This window comes from Bicyclus anynana, chromosome 4 (assembly GCF_947172395.1).
Source record: "Bicyclus anynana chromosome 4, ilBicAnyn1.1, whole genome shotgun sequence".
Lineage (NCBI taxonomy): Eukaryota > Metazoa > Arthropoda > Insecta > Lepidoptera > Nymphalidae > Bicyclus > Bicyclus anynana.
The window spans coordinates 17,677,666-17,702,409 of NC_069086.1; the positions used below are offsets into that span (position 1 = coordinate 17,677,666).

Consider the following 24,744-nt stretch of genomic DNA (forward strand, 5'->3'; position numbering starts at 1 on the left):
TATGATGACTTATAATTTAAGTCAGGCAAATAGAAATTTAGTTTTATAACATTAATTTATCATCATAAACTTTTTATTGTAGCTCAACACTTTAAAGTTCATGGCAAACCCTCTGACAAAAAATAAGAAGAAATAATAGACAAAATTAAAAAAAATAAAAATAAAACCGAATGGCATACTGTGCTGAAAGCGATGGGATGGTGCGGGGCTGGGGGCGGGTCGCGGGGCGGCCCCTTGACGGCGCAGAGGTCGTGGTAGATCTCCTCGTCGTGGATGCGCGCGCAGTAGCTGGCGTACTCACCGACGTCCCGGCTCGCGACCGCGCCGCCGCTGCGCACGCGTCCCATATACAATTAGCGTACGGTCACACTGGCACCGTGGTTCCTAACTTGGGGGTTTTAACCCCCCAAATGTTTGCCTTTATGGCAATTTACCGAAGTAAAGGCATATTTACATTAATTACTTTATTTGTATCAATATTTATTGTTAACATTCAAAAGAGCAACTGTTGAGTTTCTTGCCGGTATCTTCTCAGCAGAACCTGCCTTCCGAACCGGTGGTAGAATCTTTACAAATAGTCAACTGACGTGTCAAAAGTGCTTGTAAACTGAGCCTGCTTGAAATAAATGATTTTTGATTTTTTTTTTTTTCATTTCATCGTCGTACACTCGGAGTGATAAAATTGAAACAGGTTAGGAACCACAGCACCGGGGATAATCCATTCACACACTATAGATGACATATGAACACTAAAACCAATCCTAGTTTCGTCAAATGTCCACTATACATGAATTAAAGCGTTAATAAATCCTTTAATACTTTTTGTTCTACTGCAACCACTACATTTCACATGGACGCGATATTTATTACGATGTAATAATTTCTCTCTACCGATGCAGTCTTCAGTTTAAAATTTTAATATAGGTAACTCGAGCACAGTGGATCACCAATAGTTAAATCTTTAGACTTTATGGATCATGTCCGTTAGTCCCTAGTCTGATATTCCTAAAAGCCGGGCACAGATAGTCTACGACTACACACTCGCGAATGTCACCGTCGGATACTCTCGTACTACTAAACAACTGTCGGCTAGAAGTGTTTCGTGTAAGAATGTCCGCTGTCGGATTGTACGTTGTTACTTGTTTTGCGGATACTCAAGTCGCGTGCGATTACGCGGCAGACCATTTACTATGGTTCCGGCGTGGACGGCTATAATTTGTCATCGAAAGTATACCAAAATATTTTTAACTGGCACCTCAAAACATCCACCTCATTCCGCTTTCGTTTATGAAGGAAGTTATAAGAATATGGAAAATTTAGACGGACGAGTATATCGACGACCAAAATGTGACTAATTGCAGCTAATTCCCCAAATATACAGAAGAAAATATAAAGGAAGGAATGAGAAAAACCTCCATCAGTGATTTAATAAAAGGTTCCTTGTTCACTGGTCAGGACTGCTGAGTACAAGAATAAAACAAAAAACGAGCAAGTGTTGAGTTTCCTGCCGGATTTTCTGAGCAGAAACTGCCTTCCGAATAATAGTCTCTACAAATAATGAAAGTTGACAAAAAGTTACACATGAAGTAAGCTTACATGGAATAAACGAATTTGTATTCACATAAATGGTCGCCGACCTATTATAGAAGTAGTACTGTAAGAAAAAGAAGATTCTGAATGAGCACTACAATTATTATAATATTTTATTAATTATGTTATTTTCAATCACTTTTCAGTTCGACGATACGTTTTTTGCTTCATAGAAGCTAAACAACATCAAGAATTAGAATCCTTGAGGTACTAGGTCAAATCATTTTAACATACACGATATCAATATACTAAGGTGTTAAAAAAATATTTAGAACAAAATCGAACGCTGTCTAGAAGCTTTACATTTCTTATGCATACCAAATTTCTAAAATAGTTTTAATGCAAATTTAACCACGATCAATGTTATAACGGAGACTAATAGAAAGTCTTATATTTACAACCAAAAAATTTCAACATCTATCTTCAACTATCTTTCTTTTAAAATAATAATTACTACTAACATAGTATTCTCCTAACACAGGGTATAACGTTCCCATAGGGTAGGTATAGTGTTCCCCCTCTAAAAACTATTAAGTCCTTACCCCTTTTCTATTTAAAAAGCCATTCCCTTGGCATCAGTAGGTAAGAGTATGTTTTGCAATATGTTTTCCTAGAGACTGCAATGAGTTGACAGATGCCATTTGTTAAGCATAATCATCATCATTAAAAACCTATTTTGAATGACTGAATTCACTTAAGACTCAGGTTTAGAGCTTAGATCGCACTTGCTTGTAGTTTCAAATCGCAAAACAATATTCCTTGGCGGCTAAATATAACATTATGGCTGTAGTGTTTCCCCGGGCGAGCTAAGCTAAAAGTTCTGCTATAATACTAACTACTGTAGTAAGAAAAATACTGTCTGTACCCGGCACTCGGCAGCACTATACAGGATGCTCGAGAGTATTTCCCATAAATCTGGGATTATATTCTTTACCGAAAATTAATTAAAAATGTTCAAGGAACATGTGTTCTAAAATTAATATTTTCGAGGTAAATAATATTTCTTTTGTAAATCTATACTAATATTATAAAGCTGAAGAGTTTGTTTGTTTGTTTGATTGAACGCGCTAATCTCAGGAACTACTGGTCCGATTTGAAAAAATCTTTCAGTGTTAAATATTCATCGAGGAAGGCTATAGACTATATATTATTCCCATATTCCTATGGGAACGGGAACCACGCGAGTGAAACCGCGTGGCATCAGCTAGTAGATCATAAAATGTATCCCATATACGCTTCCTTATAATTATATACGTAGCCAAGCTTTACGTATTTTAAAATGCAAGGATAGATAAAGGCGTGTGTTACATAGATAGTCCGAATTATTTGAATTACTTTGTGTGAAAACATAAAAGTTTATAATTCTTTAGTTATAAAAATATAAGTTATGCAGTTCGGCTCCTATAAGTGGATTCGTCAAACACCTTGAAGTTATAGGAAATACTTCCGAGCACCCTGTATAGTTTATAATATTTACAAGTTGAAGGCCGACACGGCCAATTAGCGCATGTCATCGCCCGTGTTTATCGCCACCACTCAGGGCAACAGTTGGTTTACCGTACGGAAAGAGCTCAAAGAGTGAGTTGTTTTAGGCGCGAGACGTGGGGGCGTTGAGTAAATATTATCTTAGGACGTATTTTGTAACATGGGAAGATGTAACTATTAAAACCGTATGCTACATAGATTAGTGAATCACACGTGGGCATTCCTTATGGCCAATGTACAAGGTATTGGTCAATTCATAAAACGTTTTTGTGAATCGCTTTGGTGTACCTATATCTCTCTGTTTTCTTGTACCTTCATAACTTGCACCCCAGGGCCCGTTGTAGACATGAGTGGCACGTCATTCTCTTTCGACAAACGCTAACGCTTCGAAAACTAACGAAATGTATGGGAATGACAGATCCGATCGACAACTTGATCACGTGACTTGACGATAATCGATGTCATTCACATTTTTTTTTTAATTTTCCAAGCGTTAGCGTTTGTAGAAAGAGAATTAACGTGCCACATGGCTACAGGCCATGTATTATTGTACTACGCAGACGAGGACTGAATTATACGTTTTGAGGTATATTATTTTATCATGAGGCTACAGCGAACTCTTTCGATGACTAAGCAATAGCTTTTAAAACACATGAAATATTCATTACAAAATATACACATGGCTATAATACAAGTTAGAAATTATTATGTTTATACAAAGAAACCACTCATCTAAAAGCAGATGATAACAGCTTAAAGGGAAAACCAAAAAAAAAAGAAGCTCAACTGATCAAAAGTAATTTAGCCATTTAGGTACATTGAAATTGTAAAATCCTTTGCGTTCTATATGAAGAACTATCCATCAAAAGTTACACATTCTACGAGCTTTTAATTAATTAATGAATATCATGTTTATTCGAAATAAATTAAAACTATTGATTACAATCACGTCATTATTTGGAATTATATCAAAAAGACTACAACATTTTTGTTTCGGTGCGAATTTTATCGCGCGTAATGGTTAACTTTCCAAATTGCAAGATGTTTATATAACTTATTTATCCTACCTTACCTATCTATAATTTCATTCAAGTGCATCGATAAAGACTTATGGATAACCATAGATTACCCGATTCTATTATCTAGATCTGCTCGAGATTCTGAAAAGTACCATATGTACTGGAATACATCACTTACAAACGATAGCGTATATTTTGTTTGAGATAGGAAACAAACGAAGTTCTAAGAAATAAAGGATTACGTGGAACTCGTACGTATAGAATTACGTTACGTAAGTCAAATCGTGGGATTGTTGTTCAATTTGGAATACCTATCTATCAGCATATATGCAACAGAATGGTTAATTATTATTAACGATTCTTATTTTATTTTACCGACATACTAGCAAAACATCTCAAAATGCTGCTGCCTAATGCCTGGTCCACACGACAATGATACGTTCGATAAAACTGCAAAAACGAACTGCTCAGTGCTAGCCACAAACGATCAATTATTCTCACGTTTCTGTAGCACCCACGACTATAATTGAGCGTGTGTTGGTTACTGCGTACATGACTTCTATAGTATGCCGCGTGGGTACCGTTTGCTTTTCAGAAACGTGAGAATAATTGACCGTCAATGGCGACCTCAATCTGTTTGTGCAGTTTTACCATTGCAGTCTGACATACCAAGACATACCAAATTGGTTACTTTTATTATCACATATTCAACTCTAGAGTGCGTCATTTTGCGCGTGGCTACAATCAAGAACTAATCAATTGCCGTCATCTTGTCATCTATCTCTATGTATCTCTAGGCGGGAAAAAGAGATCGCGGTAAAGCTGGCATCAAGAGCGCCACCAGTTGGGAGTAGACTTATCTTGCGCGCACTCTACGCCCATGCTTTGGAGAGCACGTTTTTAGGCTGTCAGCATGACTCGGTCCTCGATTGCGCGGCACAGGGGTGCGGGACGATAGAGGGGAGTTAGAGATGGGCAGACGTATTTTTCATTTATTAACTGGCGCACGTGTTGCTGCCTGCAACTTTCTATCTTCCCCTCGTCTTACCTCGCACCCCTTTACCACGCAGGCGAGGACTGAGTTATGCTTGCCACCCACCAATCAATTTTTTTACAAGTTAGCCCTTGACTGCAATCTCAACTGATGGTAAGTAATGATGCAATCTAAGATGGAAGCGGGCTAGCTTGTTTGGCGTAGGATGAAAATCCACATCCATTTCGGTTTCTACACGACATCGTACCGGAACGCTAAATATTTTGGCGGTACGTCTTTGCCGGTAGGGTGGTAACTAGCCACGGCCGAAGCGTCGCACCAGTCAGACCCGGACCATTTAAGAAAACCTCAATCGGCCTAGCCGCGGAGCGAACCCAGGACCTCTGTCTTGTAATTACAGCGCGCACACTACAGCGCCGTCAATAAGCCCACGTGCCTGCAGCGCTAACGGCTTGACATCCGATAAAACTAACGGTGTATTTATCGCATGGTGGATGACTACGATATGCGACTTGACTGTAGCCTATAGCTACCTAAGAGTATTTATTATATACCCGAGTAAGAGCACGTGGTATTACACAGGTAAATATACACGTTTGTAACTACTTTGTAAATCCGGTACATAAATTTACTAAGCATTAATTTGTACAGAATAAGTTTTACGTATGAACAACCACATCTCATTTAACGATAACATACCAATATTTAAAAAGGAATAGTATAACCACAGTAGATATAATAAGGTAAAACAAAGTAACTTTTGATGGACAGTTCGACATTTTAACTATCTTTTAAACGTGTAATAATCAACCATAACATTCATAATTATGGGTATACGTATATGTGTCGATAACCAATACGTTACACTCATTTTCACTTCCAAAAGTTCGGCAATCTATTGTTCCGTCTATTTACATAACCTATTAATAGATTGAATGGGAAACTCTTGAAAGATATTTTTTTGTATATTTACATTGAAAACAGCGGAAACGTGCAAGCGGCCTCTAAACGTGTCCGCCTATTATATAGGTCCGTAACATTATCGTAATTCGGAACGTGTTATGGTTTATTAAATCATAAGTGGTGTTATGGTTAGGTTAAATCTCTCTATAACTTGCTTAAAGACCTTGGCCTCTCTAGAATTGCAGCTAGTTTTATATTAGAACAGATGTCCAAAGCTGCTCTAATAGGATCTTACCAAACTTGGCTAGGCAGGCAGAACAACACGAGCGGAAGAGGGAAGTGTTAATCGATTATGGAATTACTTAACCCTACATCCACCGATCACAAGTCCTGGAGTTTGCTTGGAGTTTTTCTCTTTACCACGCGATGTACCCGGCACCCGCACGGTGAATCCATGGATTGCAAAGATATTCGTCTCATTTTGACTCCAACATCACACCATGCTTAACATATTATATACTTGAATTATATAAGGGAGCAGTTGTGGCTCGAGGTTTTACATGCGTAGATCTCGTTCTTGCGTAAATATTAGAATAAAATGCCTACTTTCTATACCAGATCTTTCTCTGTACCAAATCTCATACAAAGATGTTCAGCCGTTCTGGAGTTACGTTCTCTTAACTGAGTAACAAACATCCATTCATCCGTCCAAAACTTACGCATTTATACATATTACAGTAAAAACTGATTCAAGATGGAAAATTTTGGTAACTTGGTAAATTTTTGGAAAACTATTCAAATTAGTTTTAGATAAATAGGTGGTGTATCCACCATTTGCGTTTTATCCATTAATTACGGGACACCCTGTATTATAGCTTATAGCCTTCATAACCTGGATACTGGTGAGAACTCTATGAAAATTCTAATCTATCAGATTAGCTAGAGACAAGGCGGAGGACTTTAATTTATAGTAAGTATGTAGTGGTGACACGTTCGGTCGAGCAATTTCGGCACACGTCGCTATATTTCTGGGTCAATTAGCTCGAGAAGAATGTGCTTACGCTGAAAGTACCTGAACTATGCGGAGTTACTTACTACGGTCTTTGTAATAATGAAAAGGACCTCAACATATCTTTAAGTAATTCAAGAAATATCAACATGAATATGATACAATTATATATAATTTTTGAAGTATACAGAATTTATAGACGTTAACTAAATCGATATAAAAATGTCAATGTAGTAATTTCGAATGATTTTAGGACAAAACTTTAGTCACCAAATCTGTTCAAGTTTCAAATCAGTGATAAAATAGTGATGGGCTGTTCCAATTACGATAATATTACGTTCCAATATAACATGCGAGCTAGAAACATCTCCACCTCTGGCATATCGGTTGCGAACTTCACGTAGCAAAGGTCCTCGTATATTTCCTCCACGCGGTCTTCGCAGGCGACGCTGGGTATCGTGAACTGTATCCACGGCACTTCGTTCGTTTGCCTGTGCTCCTGGTACTCCACCACGTCATATGGCGGTGGAATCTCGTTTGATAGAGCAGCGCTATTGCAAGGGCATTACAGTTTAGATTTGTGTGGTAACGAATAATCGTTTTGTTTCTTCATATTTTATGTGTGCCTAGTACTTTTTGGCATGTAAGCCGCATGGGCACTCAAAAGTGTGAGAGATGCTTCCTTTTCACTGACATGAATTCCTACGAAGCGTTGAGGAAAAACCATTGCTAGTAATACAAGTTTATAGTTTTTAAATTTATTGACTACCTAAATCGTCCTATGTAATTCAACTATCTTGTATTTGATTTGCAATATAAATAGCTGCATTAATGATTTATGTAGGTACTTCTAGTACTTCTACATTCGGTACTGGAAGACGGAATTTTGTTTGAAAGAGACGCGCTATAACAATGACATGTAGTGTTGTAACTCGGGACAATGTAGTAACTAATTTACAATGGCGTGCGATTTTTGAAATCTCGTCATTGCGATCTTGCCGCACACCAACTTTACGACCAAATCTAAAAATGTTTACCCTTTACGAATTTACATTATTTCTATTTTAATTTAAATTACACCTGAAAGCTTTTAGAAACTCGTCTAATTAATTCAGAGAAGAGTTTATCTTAATGACGAATTGAAACAACGTTTGTTTATTTATTATCCTCCAAATCTTATTTCATTTAATCCTCTACTTGTCTTGTATTTCCTGTTTCGTAATTAAATAATAAAAATAGACTCTTCGGATTCCTGATACCATGTAAAATAAAATGCCAGTAATCATTATAAATCAAGAAAGTTAATTATTTTTAAATACTCTTATTGACATTTTCTTTTATATCTTACCGAAAATTTTCTAAATGTATTTTGTGTTTATGTGAGATCTATTTTTAGGTTACTAAACAATTTACTGGCAAATTACGGAGACATCGAAGACGTTTCTTTATTGAATATCTGTTCAATGTTACGCTAACGAAGCGATCAAATGAGGGTCCGCTAAATTACTACTGAATTACAAATAGTACTTACACTGATTGCAAATCTTTGTAGATGTCCTCCTCTGATTGTGTTCTTCTAGCTGTGAATGGCCTGCAAAGAATAATAATATGTTTAAAAAGCTCTAACCATCATCTATCTTTATCAGAAAGAAAAACATCGTGAGGAAACCTGTATACCAGAGAACTTTCTTAATTCTCTGCGTGTGTAAAGTCTGCCAATCCGCATTGGGCCAGGTGAACTATTAACCTAACCCTTATCATTCTGAGAGGAGACTCGAGCTCAGCAGTAAGCCAAATATGGGTTGATAATGACAATGAACCATCATCTTAAGAAGCTTTCGCTTGGCCGTTGGATCAAGGGTCAGATTTAAATTCTCGAGACATCACGTATTGCGAGGAGGCTCTTCATTCAAGAGTTTTGACCGCCGGTTGTTTAGGTACTCAAAAGCTTATAGAGCTTGAAAGGTTCACATTTTTATTGTGTTTTCTATGTTGTGTAAGGTTAAGAATGAACAATAAAGTATTATCTATATACTTAGTAGATTTTCAAAATGTTAACTGATAGCTATCATCGAATATCGAATCGAATGGTCCTATCTGTGTTCATTTGGCAAATATGAATTTATAACAGCCAAAAAGTAAAATCGAATTATTAGTAGTAGAGGTAGACAGAGCTCGACAGGGGAAGTAAAGGGCCATGTTTACTTTTGGCGCCAGGTAGTGAGAGGTAAACCAGTTCTGGATTAGCCTATAAACTATTTAAGCAATTGCTTAAATAGTTCATAGGGGCATCCCGTATAAAGGGAGGCACCAAAGACGACAGAAAATAAGAGCGTACGATAGTTACCTAATCTCAAAATCCGCTTATGTTTTAAACTGACGTTGATTGATACATATTCCGCCTACGGTACATATTAACATTGTTTTCACATAAGGATAGGGGGTCCACAGGGAATATTTGCTTAGGGCATCAGTTTCCAGAATCCTGCACTGAGGTAAACCCATGAGGCTTAGCACATATGCCTCAGGTTAACGGCCGCAGCATAGCCTCATTATAAGATGTGTTCTATAAAAGCTCTATGATATGTTATACCTAGGCGATAGTTTGCCACATCCATGGACCATCTGCTCGTGAACATGATACATTTTTTTTAATTTAATTGATCTTGGTGTCATAGTTATTGATTTACGCATCCAATTACAGGTAAACGCGTGGCGAGTGGCGCGTGCGAGCTTAGTATGTCATGTTGCGCAATAAAACTTATTCGCGAGGCAGCTACAGGTTAACGATCACCGCGAAGGCCTCTTTCCTCAATTAAATCCAAGAATTTAGAGGTTAATATATTGCAATGGCTTTAAAACAGCTAATTAAGAAAAATAAATATTTACGTATATTTGCTTATTGTTGCAAACGCAAGCAGCACGCTGATTTAATAAAATATAAAATACTTTTCTTAAATATTATTTTTTTCAGCAATTTTATTGAAAATCGTAAACTCGACCTCTACTCTACGCCCGCGTGAAATTTTGGCTTTTCCAAATAACTTGTTTCCTAACATTTCGTATAAAGGAAACAAAAGTTGTTTTTCAACACTTTGCTTAATATATGGGTGAAAAATCGCGTGAAATTCCGTCCAGTAGAGCCACATTAGTAGGAACAGAATAACACAAGAATTTTTATAAATTGTTTCTGTGTTTCGATAATCGTCATTATTGTTTCTAACTCGATTAGTATTTTTTTTACACAGTAAGTACAGATTTACACTTGTTTTCTAATATATCTATTTTTTATTTTATATTTATTTTTATTGCAGCTGTCTGCGAGTCTATTTACTTACATATACAAATTGTGTACTCACTGAATATTTTTTGCCAAAGCTTTAGGTGACTGACTCAGCTTGGCGAGTGTGCACAGAACACGGTGGAAGTTGGACAGATCAAACAGCATGGAAGCGTCAAACAGATCCGTCTCCCGCAGCTCAAACACCTCGTGGCACGCTCGGAGGAACACTTTGATGTTCCTCAGGCACAGAAACTGCAACAATGGTGAAATGTATAATACAAAGAGCCGTGATAGCCCAGTGGATGACTTCTGCCTTCAATTACGGAGGTATGGGTTCGAATCTGGTCCGGTCCGTGGTGGACTAATGGCCTAACCCCTATCATTCTGAGAGGAGACTAGAACTCAGCAGTAAGCCGAATATGGGTTTATAATAATAATAATAAACAAGAAAACCTAATTGTGATGTGTGGCATAATGTTGAATTACCAAATCAGAACCATTACTTTACTTATAGTTAACAACATGGACATCTTTAAGTCAAAAGTGAAGGCACATAAACCAAGATGAAAGGAAAGAAAGCTAAATCTCAACATGCAAGGTTACATTTTGGTCAAGTGCAAAGTGCTTCATATAAAAATAAACATTCAATTCTAAAAAAAAACAACAACTTTACAAGACAGACCCTGGGTTCGATCCCCAGCTGGGGTGATTGAGGTTTTTTTAATTGATGTACTGCCAAGTGATTTAGCATTCCGTTACATATGTAGCACCATACCATCAGTTGAGTAGTCAAAGGAAGTACTATTATAAGGAATAAAAATAAATGAAAAAATCTCTTCAATTCAATAATATATTACTAGCTAATTATTAATTATTTCATATAATTCAGTGTAACACATTGATAACTTAGCTTCTGTTGATAGCAACTTTCTTATCTCTTTTGAGTTATGAGACTTTGATCTGCATCTAGACTCTTATAGACTCTAATCTGCATTAATTATCATTCTAGAAAATTTAGTTGTATCACTTACTATTAAAATATATTTAAAATTCATATAATAAATTTAAATCGTGAGTGTTATTGTAATAAATTATTAGTAAAATTCCCATTTGTTTTGTCATACTATAGGTACCGTTGGTGGTTGCCGACAGTCACAGAACTGACAGACTTCATAATTCATGTTAATTTTGTTTGATGTCAAAGACTATTGCAACAATTTAACATAAATAGACATATACACACAGAAATTTGTTATTCATATAAGTATCAAAAAGCTCAAATTATAAAAGATAAAGACCTCAATTTCAATAAGATAACAAAACATTTACAACATAAATATAGTACAAAGTAGTCCATTCATCAGTTTCCTATGTAGATAATAGTATAAGGCAGCTTTAATATGTTTGATTCAAACATTGAGGTCCTCACCATTCATATGCATGAATAATTAATATATCAAGCACATCAATGGACATCTAACTGTACTCATTCATATAATCAATGACTTGGGAACATCCTCCCTGTTATGTTGAGATGTTTATTATTTATAATATGCTAAGTAGCTTTCGCTGATGCACCAATATGATCACTATGAAGCTTCTATACATTTATTATTCCAATTAATCCCTTATTTTAAAATGATTTAGACATCCTGCTAGTCGATTGGTCAGAGTGTTGTGCAATAATTGTTGATATTACTGTTTCATGTGATGGTTAAAACCAAAAAGAAAAAAATATCAAAATCCTTGGACGTCGCTCGTAAGATTACTGCCATGTGGACTGTTGAGTCAACTATTATTGTACCAACCGATAGTTGTTTCATTCAATGATCTTATTGTGCAAAGCTTCGATCAATACAATTATGAAGCTGGACCTTCAATTACATGATCAGCAGTTTTATGGCAATAATATGTAACAATTACTTTCATATATATTTATGTTAATATCTTTAATTTATAATTAATTTAATTGCTATAATTATGTTAATTTCCTCATAGAATAAATAACAGATGTGATGCATAGACTGTTATATATTTTGCCATTCCTTTACTTAGCCATACTTGGGTAAAAGTAATCATCTATTTAGAATTATTTTACTAAGCAAAATAGTGAATATTTAAAACCATCTAGGAAGACTACTATTAGAATAGCATATATTCATAAAGATATGTGGACGAGTTTAAAATGTTTCATTCAAATACATATTAGAATATGCATCAGATCGGTTAAAACGAAGGTCGCAAAGATATGCACAACATACCTGTGCCATCTGTGGCCGCTGGTTCACGTCCTTCATGTCGATGCACCCCGGCTGCAGCACGTTCAGCAAGCTGCACAGCAGCACGCCGTCCCGGAGGGTGTACGCCAAGTCGTGTGTAGTACTCGTAGGCCAATTTGCTTTATGATCGGGCCTCAGCAAATTGCATCTCGTAAGCCAGGACGCGCACTCGCGCCAAAGGTCTTCGCTGCTGCTCGCCATGTTTCAGTCACACGGACGCAACACTGCACATCGATAGTTCTCACACAAAGCTCTGCTTTTTAATAATCAACAGGCCATTATTAACAAGGGTTAATTGATAATTGACATACAAATTGATACAACAAACATACGACAGCCATAGCAGAATAAGTGTTTTTGACAACTGAATTTTAGTGTTGGTGCTACAAAAATTTCATTGCAACTTTTTTTTCAAGTTGTTACAGATTATGCTTCTAGTTTTTTTGGTAATAAAAATTGAATTAACGTCTTCGTACTTTCGTTGCATTGTTATAATACATATGTTTGATAGCTTAAAGCACTTAAACTATTAAACTTAAGTTAGACAAATATAAACTTTTTGTGCTGCGTTCGTATAACAAAAAAAAAGACAAAAGTTACCTTTATCTGTGAATTTCGAATTTGTAAGCTTATTTTAAAATGGCAACATTTACTCAGGCCCTCCCAACCGTAGAATAAAAAATGAGAATCCTCCATCCTTTACTAACAAAAGAGAGAGATATCTCCATCCTTCTCCTTGTTATGGGCTGTAATAGGTGGTGGCCATGCCTATCTCTTTCACCTGTACACTTAAATAAACTTGCACACTGTTACAATTTTAAGTATCGAAGAACTGATGTGATTGGTCAAATTTACACAAAGAAAAATAATAGCTTTTATGAATGAAAGAGAAATGTGTTTATACCACGTGTGTAAGATTGTTTTGAATTTGTTGCCTCGTGCCTGCGCCGCCATTGTAATTTTACTGCGAAAGATTGGTTTTGACTTTTCAATAATTGAAATCATTGAATTTCGCATGAGCGCCGCTGGAATTACTAATAATAAGGATAAATCTTTCTTGTTACTTAATTATCTTCACTATTTAAATAAATTTTGATTAATAAAAAGATATACAATGTAGTTCGATTCGTGCTTGGTTATTGATTAAAGTAATTTTGTTTTAAATTAAAAAAGAGGCAATGTGTTATTCCCAAGTGTAAAACGCGATCAAATTACGTGCTGTACCTTTTACTGATAGTGATAACACTAGATGGAAGGCATGGTTCATCAATTGTCCAATATTACGGAAATATACTCGTAGGCAGTTAGAAAACGTTACAATTTGTGAAAACCACTTTCTACCCAGGTATGTATTATATCATAGATTGACAAAGGATGCTATTCCTACTTTAAATTTAGAAATTACAATATCTACTCCTAATCAACCCCTTCAATCTGGTCCAAATACTATTTCACCACCATCTGTAATTTCAAAATTTCTAGATGTTTTTTCCATTCATTGTAATGAATTCCTGTACAATAGTTGACCATATTGCATCTACTTTTACATTACATACAGACAGACATCTTCAAACCCATTAAATTTCAGAGAGTCAGTCTGACAGTGGTAAAGAACAGTTTTCAATATTGTCTCCGGTCAATGTTATTGAAAATTCCAATTTACAAACTGATGTTGAGTCTACTTTACAGACTTCAACTGCGAGTCAAGCTGATTCCATACCTGCTAATTGTGAGTGTGCTTCAGAAAACATACCAGTGCACGTTAGGTCATATAATAGACTCAAGTCGTGTAGAAAGCTAGATTTTGTTCATAGAGTTCCGGAAGATAAGTTTGAAACTCTTTGTAAGAAAAATTCACGTCAAGCTAATAATAATCATTAAAGAAACAACTAAAAAATAAAACTCAACTTGACGGATTAAAGGCTAAATATCAATCTTTAACTAAATTAAAACTTTTTGTATCAAAGTATCCCCTGTTAAGTCATTTTGAAAAGGTATTAGTAGACTCACAATTAAGATTATCTGGTGTTAAATTCAGAGGTGCTAGATATATCTACCAATGATGAAAAAATTTTTGCATTTTCCTTATCTAAAATTAGTCCAAAATGTTATACTTTCATACAGGTGTTATTCAAGGTTTTGAGGATATAGGAGGTGGTGTCAGAACAAATAATGTTGCTGATTAAGTTTTAGTTTTTATGCTGTGTGGGATATTTTCTTCTTGGAAACTACCTTTAGCTTTTTATTTTGTCTGAGATGGAATTAAAACTTTAAATTTAAAAAATATTCTTAAAGAACTTCTTGATGCTATATTTAAATCAGGATATGGAGTGAGATGTACTGTCTCAGATCAAGGGTCTGCTAATGTTGCAGCAATAAATTCATTAATATCTGAGATTTACTTATTAACCGTAATAATAGTAATGATCCTGATAATGTCTTTTATTATATATATAATAATAAAAAAATATTACATGTATGATGTACCACATTTATTAAAATGTTTTCGAAACAATTTTCAGAAAAAAGACCTACTTATTGGTAATCAACGTGCACAGTGGTCCATCATTGAGGAGCTCTATGCTACAGATGGTGAAGCCGGACGTGCAAGAACCACAACCCTGACGGATAAACACATTAGACCAACTTCTTATGACAAGATGAAGGCAAGTTGTTTTAATCCCTTTTTAATACCTTTAAACAAGCATTCCTTGTGTATATACAAGCTGAATCTCTGAAAAAGTTCCAACAATTTAAATGAAATTTAATATGCAGGGGTTTCGGAGGCTTACTGTTAGTAGGTGCGCCAAAAAAAATTTGAACAAAGCTCACAGAGATATTCATATAATGCACAAGTATGAGACAAATATTTTAGCATTCCATGGATTCATGGTGATCCTCTCGCATCTTCTATGGTGTACAGATACAGACTAACTACATAGCCATTTTTAGTCAATTCATTTGTTATACTACAGCCTTTCTTAATGAGTACTGTTTACCAATAAATAAATTAGAAATGAAGGTAGATAACACATGTCTTTTTATAACTTATTTATTTTAATTTATGTATGGTTTGTTTATAAAATATATTTACCATATCTGATTGTTCTATGGTAATTAATCAAATTTATTTTCATTAATTTAAGAGCAAGTTAATTATAATTATTACTAGCGGACACCCGCAACTTCGTCCGTGTGAAAATCTAAACACACTTTCAACCCTTTCGCCACTTCTATGTATATTTTCATATGTTTTATATCACACCATCACACTTCACAAAGATTTTGTGTGTAAGTGTGTAAGTATGTTGTTGTATGATGATGAAGATTAAGGACAGTTAATGGAATTCCTCAAAAGTTTTAAGTAGCTACTTTGTGATTGGGTTTGATTAATTTGTATTGATGAGGAGTTTTCTCCTAGATGGGTTGTGACTGTCATTAAGGGTCTGGTTAGGAATACGAAAGACACTTAACGGAACTCTTCAACGATTTACAGTAGCTACCTTTTGTTAGGAATTTAAGTTGTGTAATCATGTCATCTCTTTTTATTTTATTTATTTATTTTATAACAATATTTATATTAGATATAATAACATCACCATTAGGTAATGACCAGGATTTCTCTCTGGGGCACGTAGGTCTGAGTCTGACACCACCAAGTGTCTCCTGCTACTAAAATTTCTCTTAACAAGTTCAGTGCCACATCACACGACGTCGCGTGAAACGGCCTTTTACGCTGAGGCCGGTAACGCGACGTCGCGTGGTGATGACTAACAATCTTGCACGAGCTATAGAACATCAGCTGTATCATATTGGCTTTTAGTATTTATTCGGCCACTAAAGGAAGAAATGAACTTTTGACTAGTAGGCGTGGCTTGCTGATCTTGTTTTTATTTTGTTTGCTTTTGCTAGTTCTGCATTGAGCAGCCGCGAGGTCAAGGTAAATTTTTAATTTACCAATGAAATTTTATAATTCAAGTTACCAATGTATTATGATTTTAATAAATAACTAACGGACCCCCGCGACTTCTTTCCGCGTGAAAAGCGATGTAAACTTTCAATCCCTATTTCACAACCTTCTATATATATTTTTGCAAGTTTTTTAAAGTATAATAAATAGTCCACTAATTTTACTTAAGTTTAATTTGAATTCATTCAGTAGTTTTAGCGTGGTGCACGGTAGACAGACAGACAGACAAAAAATAACAAAAAAGTGTTTTGGGCCTCAGTATCGATCATATTAGGGGTTAAAGTATGAAATTGCCGATCTGTACTGAAAATCTAAATTGTTTATTTTTTAATTTTTAACAAATTTATTTAATCAAAATAGTTGCCATTATTATCTATACATTGCTGCCATCTAATGGGAAGGTCATTAATGCCTTTGCGATAGAACTCCGACGATCTAGACTGCAAAAACTGTGTGAAAGCATTTTGTACTGCCTCCTGGGAAGAAAACTTCTTGTCACGTAGATAATTGTCCAAATCACGAAAAAAATGGTAGTCCGTTGGAGCAAGGTCTGGTGAATACGGAGGATGACGAATAGTTTCTAACTGCAGTTCCTGAAGGGTTAAAATGGTTTCTCGTGCTGTGTGAGGTCTCGCGTTGTCGTGGAGCAATAATGGTGAAGATCGATTCATGAGTCGGGGCTGTTTAACTGCTAGTTTTGTCAACATGGTTCGGAGTTCGGCACAATAGACATCTGCTGTTATTGCTTGACCAGATCGGAAAAAACTATAGTGAATAACACCATGCTGAGACCACCAAACAGTTACCATTACCTTTTTATTGGTAAGATTTGCTTTAGGACACATATGAGGGGGAAACAGCGGGGCGTCTTTTAGTGGCATTTTTGCGTCTTTGCTGAAATTTTGTATTATCTTCGAAACTATATGAATAATACTGTAAAAGGCAAATCTTATCTCTATAAAATCCTCTTGATTATTAGGTAATTAATTTTGATAAGGATTTAAGTTTACTTGTGTAAATAATAATGAATTTTATAGTTATAGTAAATTAAAATTTTTTGTATGTCATTAGGTAATAGAGTATGAAACGCTGTCAAACTTGATATTCGTGTTTCTATACCTACTAAAATTGTCAGTTCACCAGAAAACATGTTGAAGTACGTTATTTTATTTGGACGGTGTTAAGCTGTTATGTATCAAGCCACAAAATGTGCGAAATTGAACTTTCAATGCAGTTTAGTTCAAAATTTCATAAAGAACACCACCGTATTATTATAATAATATGGTCTTCTATACTTTTTTCATATTTTGGTTACATTGGTACATTATTGCAATCTAATCAGATGGTTATATAATTTACAATCAAACTATTGTATTTAGCGTTTATGTGATATACTGCATTGGATGTAAAGGAAAATAATCTATTGCGCTATTCCTATTTTTGCCTTAATGTACTATCCCTCCTTGATACCTACACATAATTTGTTTTTAAATACAACCGACTTTAAAACTTTAACGTACCCACGCAACTAAAAAGGGAAATATAACATTATAATAATTTCTACCTATTGATCACTTTGAAGTCGGTGTCAAGCCTGTGATCTATTAATTCAAGGCGTATAGTAAAGATTTTTGTCTCAGACATTCTTTTTGTCATTCATGTGGTTTTTTCATAAACGAAAAAAACGAACAAAGTGATCCATAGGTAGAAAATATTATAATGTTATTTTTCAGTTTCGTGGGAACGTTAAAGTTTTGAAGTCGAATCTACTCAGCATTAGAATTAAAATCTACGAGTTATCAATAAATACTCTGTGAATCTTTACTTTCTAAACATACTAATATTATACAGGTAAAGATTGTGGGATTGTAAGGGTTAATCTCTGGATCTACTTAACCGATATTCAAAATTCTTTTAACACTATAAAGCCTCGTTATTTGTGAGTGTTAAATGCTATAATTTATCTCCGTATTCTCACGGGAACGGGAATTACGCGGGTGAAACCACGGGGCGTTGGCTAGTCTATACTAATATTGTAAAAAGGTAAAATTTGTGAGGTTTTAGAGGGTAGACTCTGGATCTACTGAACTGAATTTAAATATTCTGTTAATAATAGAAAACTACATTATTTATTAGTATTATAAAAAATATTTTATCCCCATACTCCGAGGAGAAAACCGCAGAGCGTCTGCTAAAAAAAGTTTGAGGAATTGTAACGGGTTATCTCTGGATCTACTAAACCGATTTTGAATATTTTTTTACCAATAAAAAGCTACGTTATTTGCGAGTGTCGTAGGCTATTCTATCCACATATTCTCTCGGAAATGGGAACTACGCGAGTAAAACCGCGGGGCGTCTTTTAAAATATTATAATGAGGTAAAGGTATTGTAGGGGTAATCTCTGGATGTACAGCACCGATTTTGAAAATTTTTTATACCACTAGTAAGCCACGTTATCTGTGAGTGCCTTAAACTATATATTATCCTCATACTCTTAAGGAAACGGGCATTACATGACTGAAACCGCGGGGCCTCTACTAAAATACTATAAAAAGGTAAAGTTTTGGGTATTGTAGGGGGTAATCGCTTGATCTACTACACCGATTATGAAAATTATTTTAACATACTAGAAAGGTCCATTATTTGTTCGTTTTACAGGCTTCATATTCCCACGGAAAAGAGAATTACGCGGGTGAACCTGCGAGACGTCGGCTAATGATGAATATATCACCCCTATTTTCTCACCCTTAGGGTAGTAACTTTTTTTTAAAACTAATATGAGACTAATTTTGAAGTCATATCTTATAAAAGAAAAATTATTAAAATCTGACTATAATATAAAAAGTTATTCGTGGGTTTACTTTACAATTAATGGGTATACATTCAATTAGGGTTAGATTTTTTTTCGTATTTGAAATTTATATGGGACCTAATTCGAAATATATTTTTTTTCATTATATTTCCTTTCTAACAAAACAAAATTATCAAAACGGACTGCTCAGGATTGTGATGTTTGGAAGTCCCTACAAAAGGCCTATGTCCTACAGTGGACGTCCATCGGCTGATATGATGATGACGATGATGATAAATTTGGAAAAAAATCCAACTCTATGGTTAGGAAAACAGGGGATGATTGAGTGTATACCCATTAATTGTAAAGTAAAACTACGCAGAACTTTCTTATAGTGAAGTAGATTTTGATTTTTGATTTGGCTAGGCATTTCACCCAAGCACATAAAACGCGCTGCCTTGGCCCACGCGCCTAATTATACCCCGGCCTTCGGCCGGGGGTTTGTGTTAGGCCCTCCGACTGTGGCCGCCGCATTATACCCAAGCACATAAAAAGCGCAAAATCCGGCCGCGCACCATATAGCTCAAAGCAAAAGCGGGACCGGAGCGGAAAAATAGCTCACAACGCGTTCTGGTCACAATAAAACATCAAATGTCGGTCTGTCTGTCTGTGTGTATGTTCGTTATAGGAACAAAAACTGCTCAACGGATTTTAACGAAACTTGGTACAATTATTCTTCATACTCCTGGATATAGTATACTTTTCATCACACTACGATCAATAGGAGCAGAGTAGTGAAGGGTAAACGTATGTAGGGAAAACGGGAGAAGCTACTCCCGTTTTCGTAAGAAGAGGTTTAAGGGCGGACGAAGTCGCGGCCATCCGCTAGTCTTCTAAAATAGTAGATTGTTATACAAGGGGCTAAAAAGACCCATTATATATGAGGTATTTTTAGGGCCCGAGACGTAAGGCGAGGGCCGCCTAAATAGAAACCGAGTTTATAATGGGTTTAGCCCCATGTGTTACACTCTGCTTTTCACTACGATTGCGAGAAAATAAAATAGTTTAGTACATGTTCAATGATTTATTTTAATTGAAAATTAAATCTACAAAGTCTACAATTTTGGATATTAAGGACAATGCTTTTACCCGGTAACATAATTTCCGACTACTGTGAAGATGAATAATGAGTATGTGAGGTAAACGTTCGAGATAATAGTTTAAAAAAATTCCTTTCGTAAGTGAATCCATTCGTTGTTGTTTTCTCCACTTATTAAATTTTTCGTAGGTATTCGTAGGTATCGTAGGAAAGTATTTAAGTAAATGCGTTTCGACTTTGATGGTAACAGATTGAAGATTTCATCCATCTCCAAATTAAGATCACCATTCTCACTAGATGAAAACAACAATAACAATTATTGTTGAAAAATATGTAAGTTACGGTCACAAATTTACAATGAATTTCTGTAAAAAATCAAGTGTGTATTTATTCACGCCAATTGTTTTTTAAATTCCCGCTTTTTAATTTTATTTTCTTCACATGAGAAAAAGGCAAAGGTATTACACCGTAAAGGATGTCCCATGTCTTCAAATCTCGCTATATTCGCAACTCAATAAAAATGAAATAAAAAAATAAACGCATTCCACAGACAAGAACGGTGCATTTTATTCCAATTAATTTTTTTTTATTTATTTTTCAAAACAATCGGGGCCTTACCTATAATGATTCTATTTTCGAATAAAACCTCCTCCGTTTTATAGTAGGCTAGTACTTAGCTAGTACTCGTAACAGACAAGAATTAAAAAAACAAAATTACTTTAGGGGCTAAAGTAATTTTGTTGTAATTGTGTAGAGGCTAATATGCTTGTTTAGCCCCGCTGTGGAGTGGTAATATGACAGTGTTTTTGAGCAAGAGTAGTGAAAAATACTTTATTAAAGTTTATTTTTTACTAATAGTAATGTAAAAACACGAATCACGCGTCTTCGCGTGATGAATATATATTTAAAAATGTATAACCTTATGTATTATTTTAATGAAGATTCAATATAAAAGTATTATTAGAACAAAAAAATGCAAATTAACGGCTTTTTAAGCAACTTTAAAAAAAGGAGGAGGTTCTCAATTCGACACTTGTTTTTCTTAACCAATTTTAAAAATTCTTTTTTTGTTAAAAGATTATAGTTCCAGATTGGTTCCATTAAATTTTTATGACAATCGGTTCAGTAATTTTGTGTTGAAATGAAAATAACGAATTTTCCGTTACTGTGGCGCTTTCGTTCACTATGCTAGGACACACTAAAGACAGAAAAATAAAATCTTTGTAACAAAAAACTTTAACCGACTAAAAATAAAAAGGGAAAAATAACATCGTATGTGCTACCTTCAGAGGGACTAGTGGCAGTTTGATACTGTGACGGTCGCGTTAGCGTAAATGCGAATTTATGAGGAATTGAAACAGCGCCATCTATAGGTACTACTGCACTGTTTCAATTCCATATAAATTAGCATTTACGTTATCATTTTGAAGGCAGTACCAACACAGTAATTCAGTAACTTAAGCCGATTAAATCATATCAATCAAGTTTTAGGATTTAAAAGAAACGGCTTTGATTATTATGTCACTCACTTGCCACCGCCTTCAAAGTTATCTGAAGGTAGCACATACTATGTTATTTTTCGCTTTTAAGTTTTTTTTGTTATTTTGAAGTCGTTTTGTTAAAAAGATTTTATTAATGTTGGCCATTTAGGTAATTCCAAGATTTTGGTTTGGCAATGAGGCTGAACGTGATCCGCACGGGCTAAGCACTGGACCAACGAGACAATAACTATTATGTTATTCATACTATTGTACAGTGTTAAATGTTCAATTTTTAACCAAATTTCATTTTACATTACAGGTCAACCATGCAGAAGTATTCAGCAACACAGTCTACATCTCTCTATCGATGTATTTGAAGACATGCGAACGATTTAGAATGGACCATAATTATATTGTCCCACCTATTAACATTGATAATGGCTTTTTCACTGCTGAAATAATATTATTCATGAACAATTTGTTTGATAGCCTTAATGGTGGTGGTCATAAAAGTACCAGTTTACGTAATGCTTTATCTTTAGAATCAGATCACTTTTTAGTTTTGGAATGAAGCAGTGAAAAAACTACAATCAATGAAATTTGATGCTACAGGCTCAAGAAAAATGAGGCCAATTTCATTACGTAACTTTTGTCACGATATAAAAACCGTAAAGATTTTAAAAACATTTCAGGCGTTAACTTCTTGAGTCTTCAGCAATTAAACCAGGATCCCCTGGAATTTTTTTCACAAATCAGAGGTCATGGTGGCTCTAATACACACCCTGATTGTCACAATTTTATTTAGTCATTTAAGACATTGTTAATTAATGATATGACATCTGATAGTTCTATATATGCAAATTGTTCTCGCGATAAAGATAAAATGCTCGGTTCTCTCAGGAGTTTAATTAATAGAGCAAAAATAGATATTCAATGTATTGATTACACATCTCAACATCAAAATTTAGATTTCATAGATACTTGTATTCCTTCCGAAAACGTTTTTCAAACTCAAGCTGTGTTTTGCAGGTGCAATTTGCAGATATTTATTTTCAAAACTAGATAGTGCAGATTGCCAAAGTTGTAAAAATGCACTATTGTCTGATGTAAATGAACCATTTCACTCTTTAATTGAATCCAGAGAATATAATGCAAGTACCAAAATTTTTTATCATCCGTCTCGTAATCTTAGAGTCTTGTATGACAATGTATTTATTTAATTGAAGAAATATTGCCAAAAATTTGTAACGTTTACACAGATTTAATTATTTAAAAATCGGCTCGATACTTCTTTCTTATTTTGTGACAAGCATAAATTGGATTTTTTTTAACGCTTTTTGGTTGTTTGTCATTAGAATGCAAGTCAGACAATGGTGTATTAATTTTAATAGGAAGATGCACAATGTAGATACTAGAAAGAAAGGAAAGGAAATGGAAGATATGCTTAAAAATAAAGTAAGTTAAGGTGCTAGCTATAGATCTACACACCACCAAAGTCAGTAATTTTTTCATACCGTATGTTTATATTCATATTTTCTTAACTTGGAATTTAAATTAAAGATTATTTTTCATGCTATTTATCAGTCTTTCAAATTTCCATTTTGAATTCTTTCATACTATTACTTTTGTAAGAGTAAGTTATTAGGTATTTGTATTCTATTATTATATTTATTTTTTGTTAGACTATTATTATAGATTTTTATTTGTTAAGAGTTAACTCAAAAACTTACACTACTGATTTTAGAAATCCACATTTTACTAGAAAGCTACATCTGTAACAAATACAGGGTGCTCGGGAGTATTTCCCATAACTTCAAGGTGTCGACGAGTCCACATAAAGGAACCGAACTGCATAACTAATATTTTTTTAACTAATAAATAAAATCTTTTTATTTCTTCAAACATTAAAATACGTAAAACTTGGCTACGTCATAATTATAAATATGTATTAATGTACTATGTACGTCATTATATAAATTTATTATTATGTATTAATTTTCGTTAAAGAGTAACCCCAGAGTTATAGGAAATACTGCCAAGCACCCATTATAATCAAAAACACCTATTCCGGTAAAACCATGGTCAAGTCTGCTAGTAATATACATATAATTAAGTATAAGTCCTAACAAATATGTGTGATATCCTGTCCTTTTTGTACTTTTAATTAGAAATCTTGCTCTTTGTATTACATTCTAATGTATATTGTAAAAAAATTGCTAAATTTGTGAAAAAAATGTTTAATACTGAAACAATGTGGGATTTCACAGTATTGTACGTGCTTTGTGTTTTTATTGTTTTTAAAACTATAATTTTGCAAAACTCACAATCTTTGTTTTGTATGACAATAAATTACATAATTTTAATTAGGTTTTTAGGTAACCTTACTTACACTTACTTATTTTTATTATAATGGTCTCTGATCCGGCATTAGAAATATATACCCTCATATGTTTTTAGTGATGATAAATAATATTTACAGAGACACATTATAAAGAGGTTGCCTATTATACTTAAGTTAAAATGATTGTTTTATAATTAATAATTTACAAGGTCAAGTAAAAAAAAAAATAGTAAAGAACTAAGAATATTATGTTGATTCTGTTACACTGTTCTGTCTCAAATTTATTTGTATATTGAATCCTCATAATGTTATAGAAAATCAATATGTAAGTGATTTTCCACCAGCCTAAAATTTGTATGTACACAATATTTGTAATTTTGGGGATTGTGAATTCTTGCCGGGTCTTAGTAGAATCTGCCTTCCGAACCGGTGGTAGAGTCACTACACAATTAACAGACAATAACAAAATAAATAGATTTAAATATATTAAAGGCTTTTCT

General features: G+C 34.5%; 2 protein-coding genes across 5 annotated transcripts in view; one reads left to right on the forward strand and one right to left on the reverse strand.

Annotated features, from left to right (window-relative positions):
- LOC112054599 (protein vav) overlaps positions 1–12,915 on the reverse strand; it is a 30,552-nt gene extending 17,637 nt beyond the window's left edge. For 3 of the 4 annotated variants that reach the window (XR_008250796.1, XM_052881233.1, XM_052881232.1), the window contains exons 1-4: positions 12,545–12,915; positions 10,360–10,535; positions 8,532–8,591; positions 7,374–7,551 (exon numbers count right to left, since the gene is read on the reverse strand). Coding sequence is in view for 3 of the 4 variants with exons in the window: in XM_052881233.1 (XP_052737193.1) it covers positions 7,374–7,551; positions 8,532–8,591; positions 10,360–10,535; positions 12,545–12,763 (633 nt within the window). In the remaining variant the exon portion in view is untranslated. Of the gene's footprint in view, positions 1–179; positions 331–7,373; positions 7,552–8,531; positions 8,592–10,359; positions 10,536–12,544 lie in introns of all 4 variants that reach the window. The other variant, XM_052881234.1, reaches the window with a different exon arrangement.
- Positions 12,916–14,095: 1,180 nt separating this feature from the next.
- On the forward strand, positions 14,096–24,719 carry LOC112054598 (uncharacterized). Its single transcript, XM_024094439.2, has 3 exons — positions 14,096–14,291; positions 15,085–15,228; positions 22,223–24,719. The coding sequence occupies exons 1-3, from the start codon at positions 14,202–14,204 to the stop codon at positions 22,472–22,474; spliced, it is 486 nt and encodes a 161-aa protein (XP_023950207.1). The 5' UTR covers positions 14,096–14,201; the 3' UTR covers positions 22,475–24,719.
- The last annotated feature ends 25 nt before the right edge of the window (positions 24,720–24,744 follow it).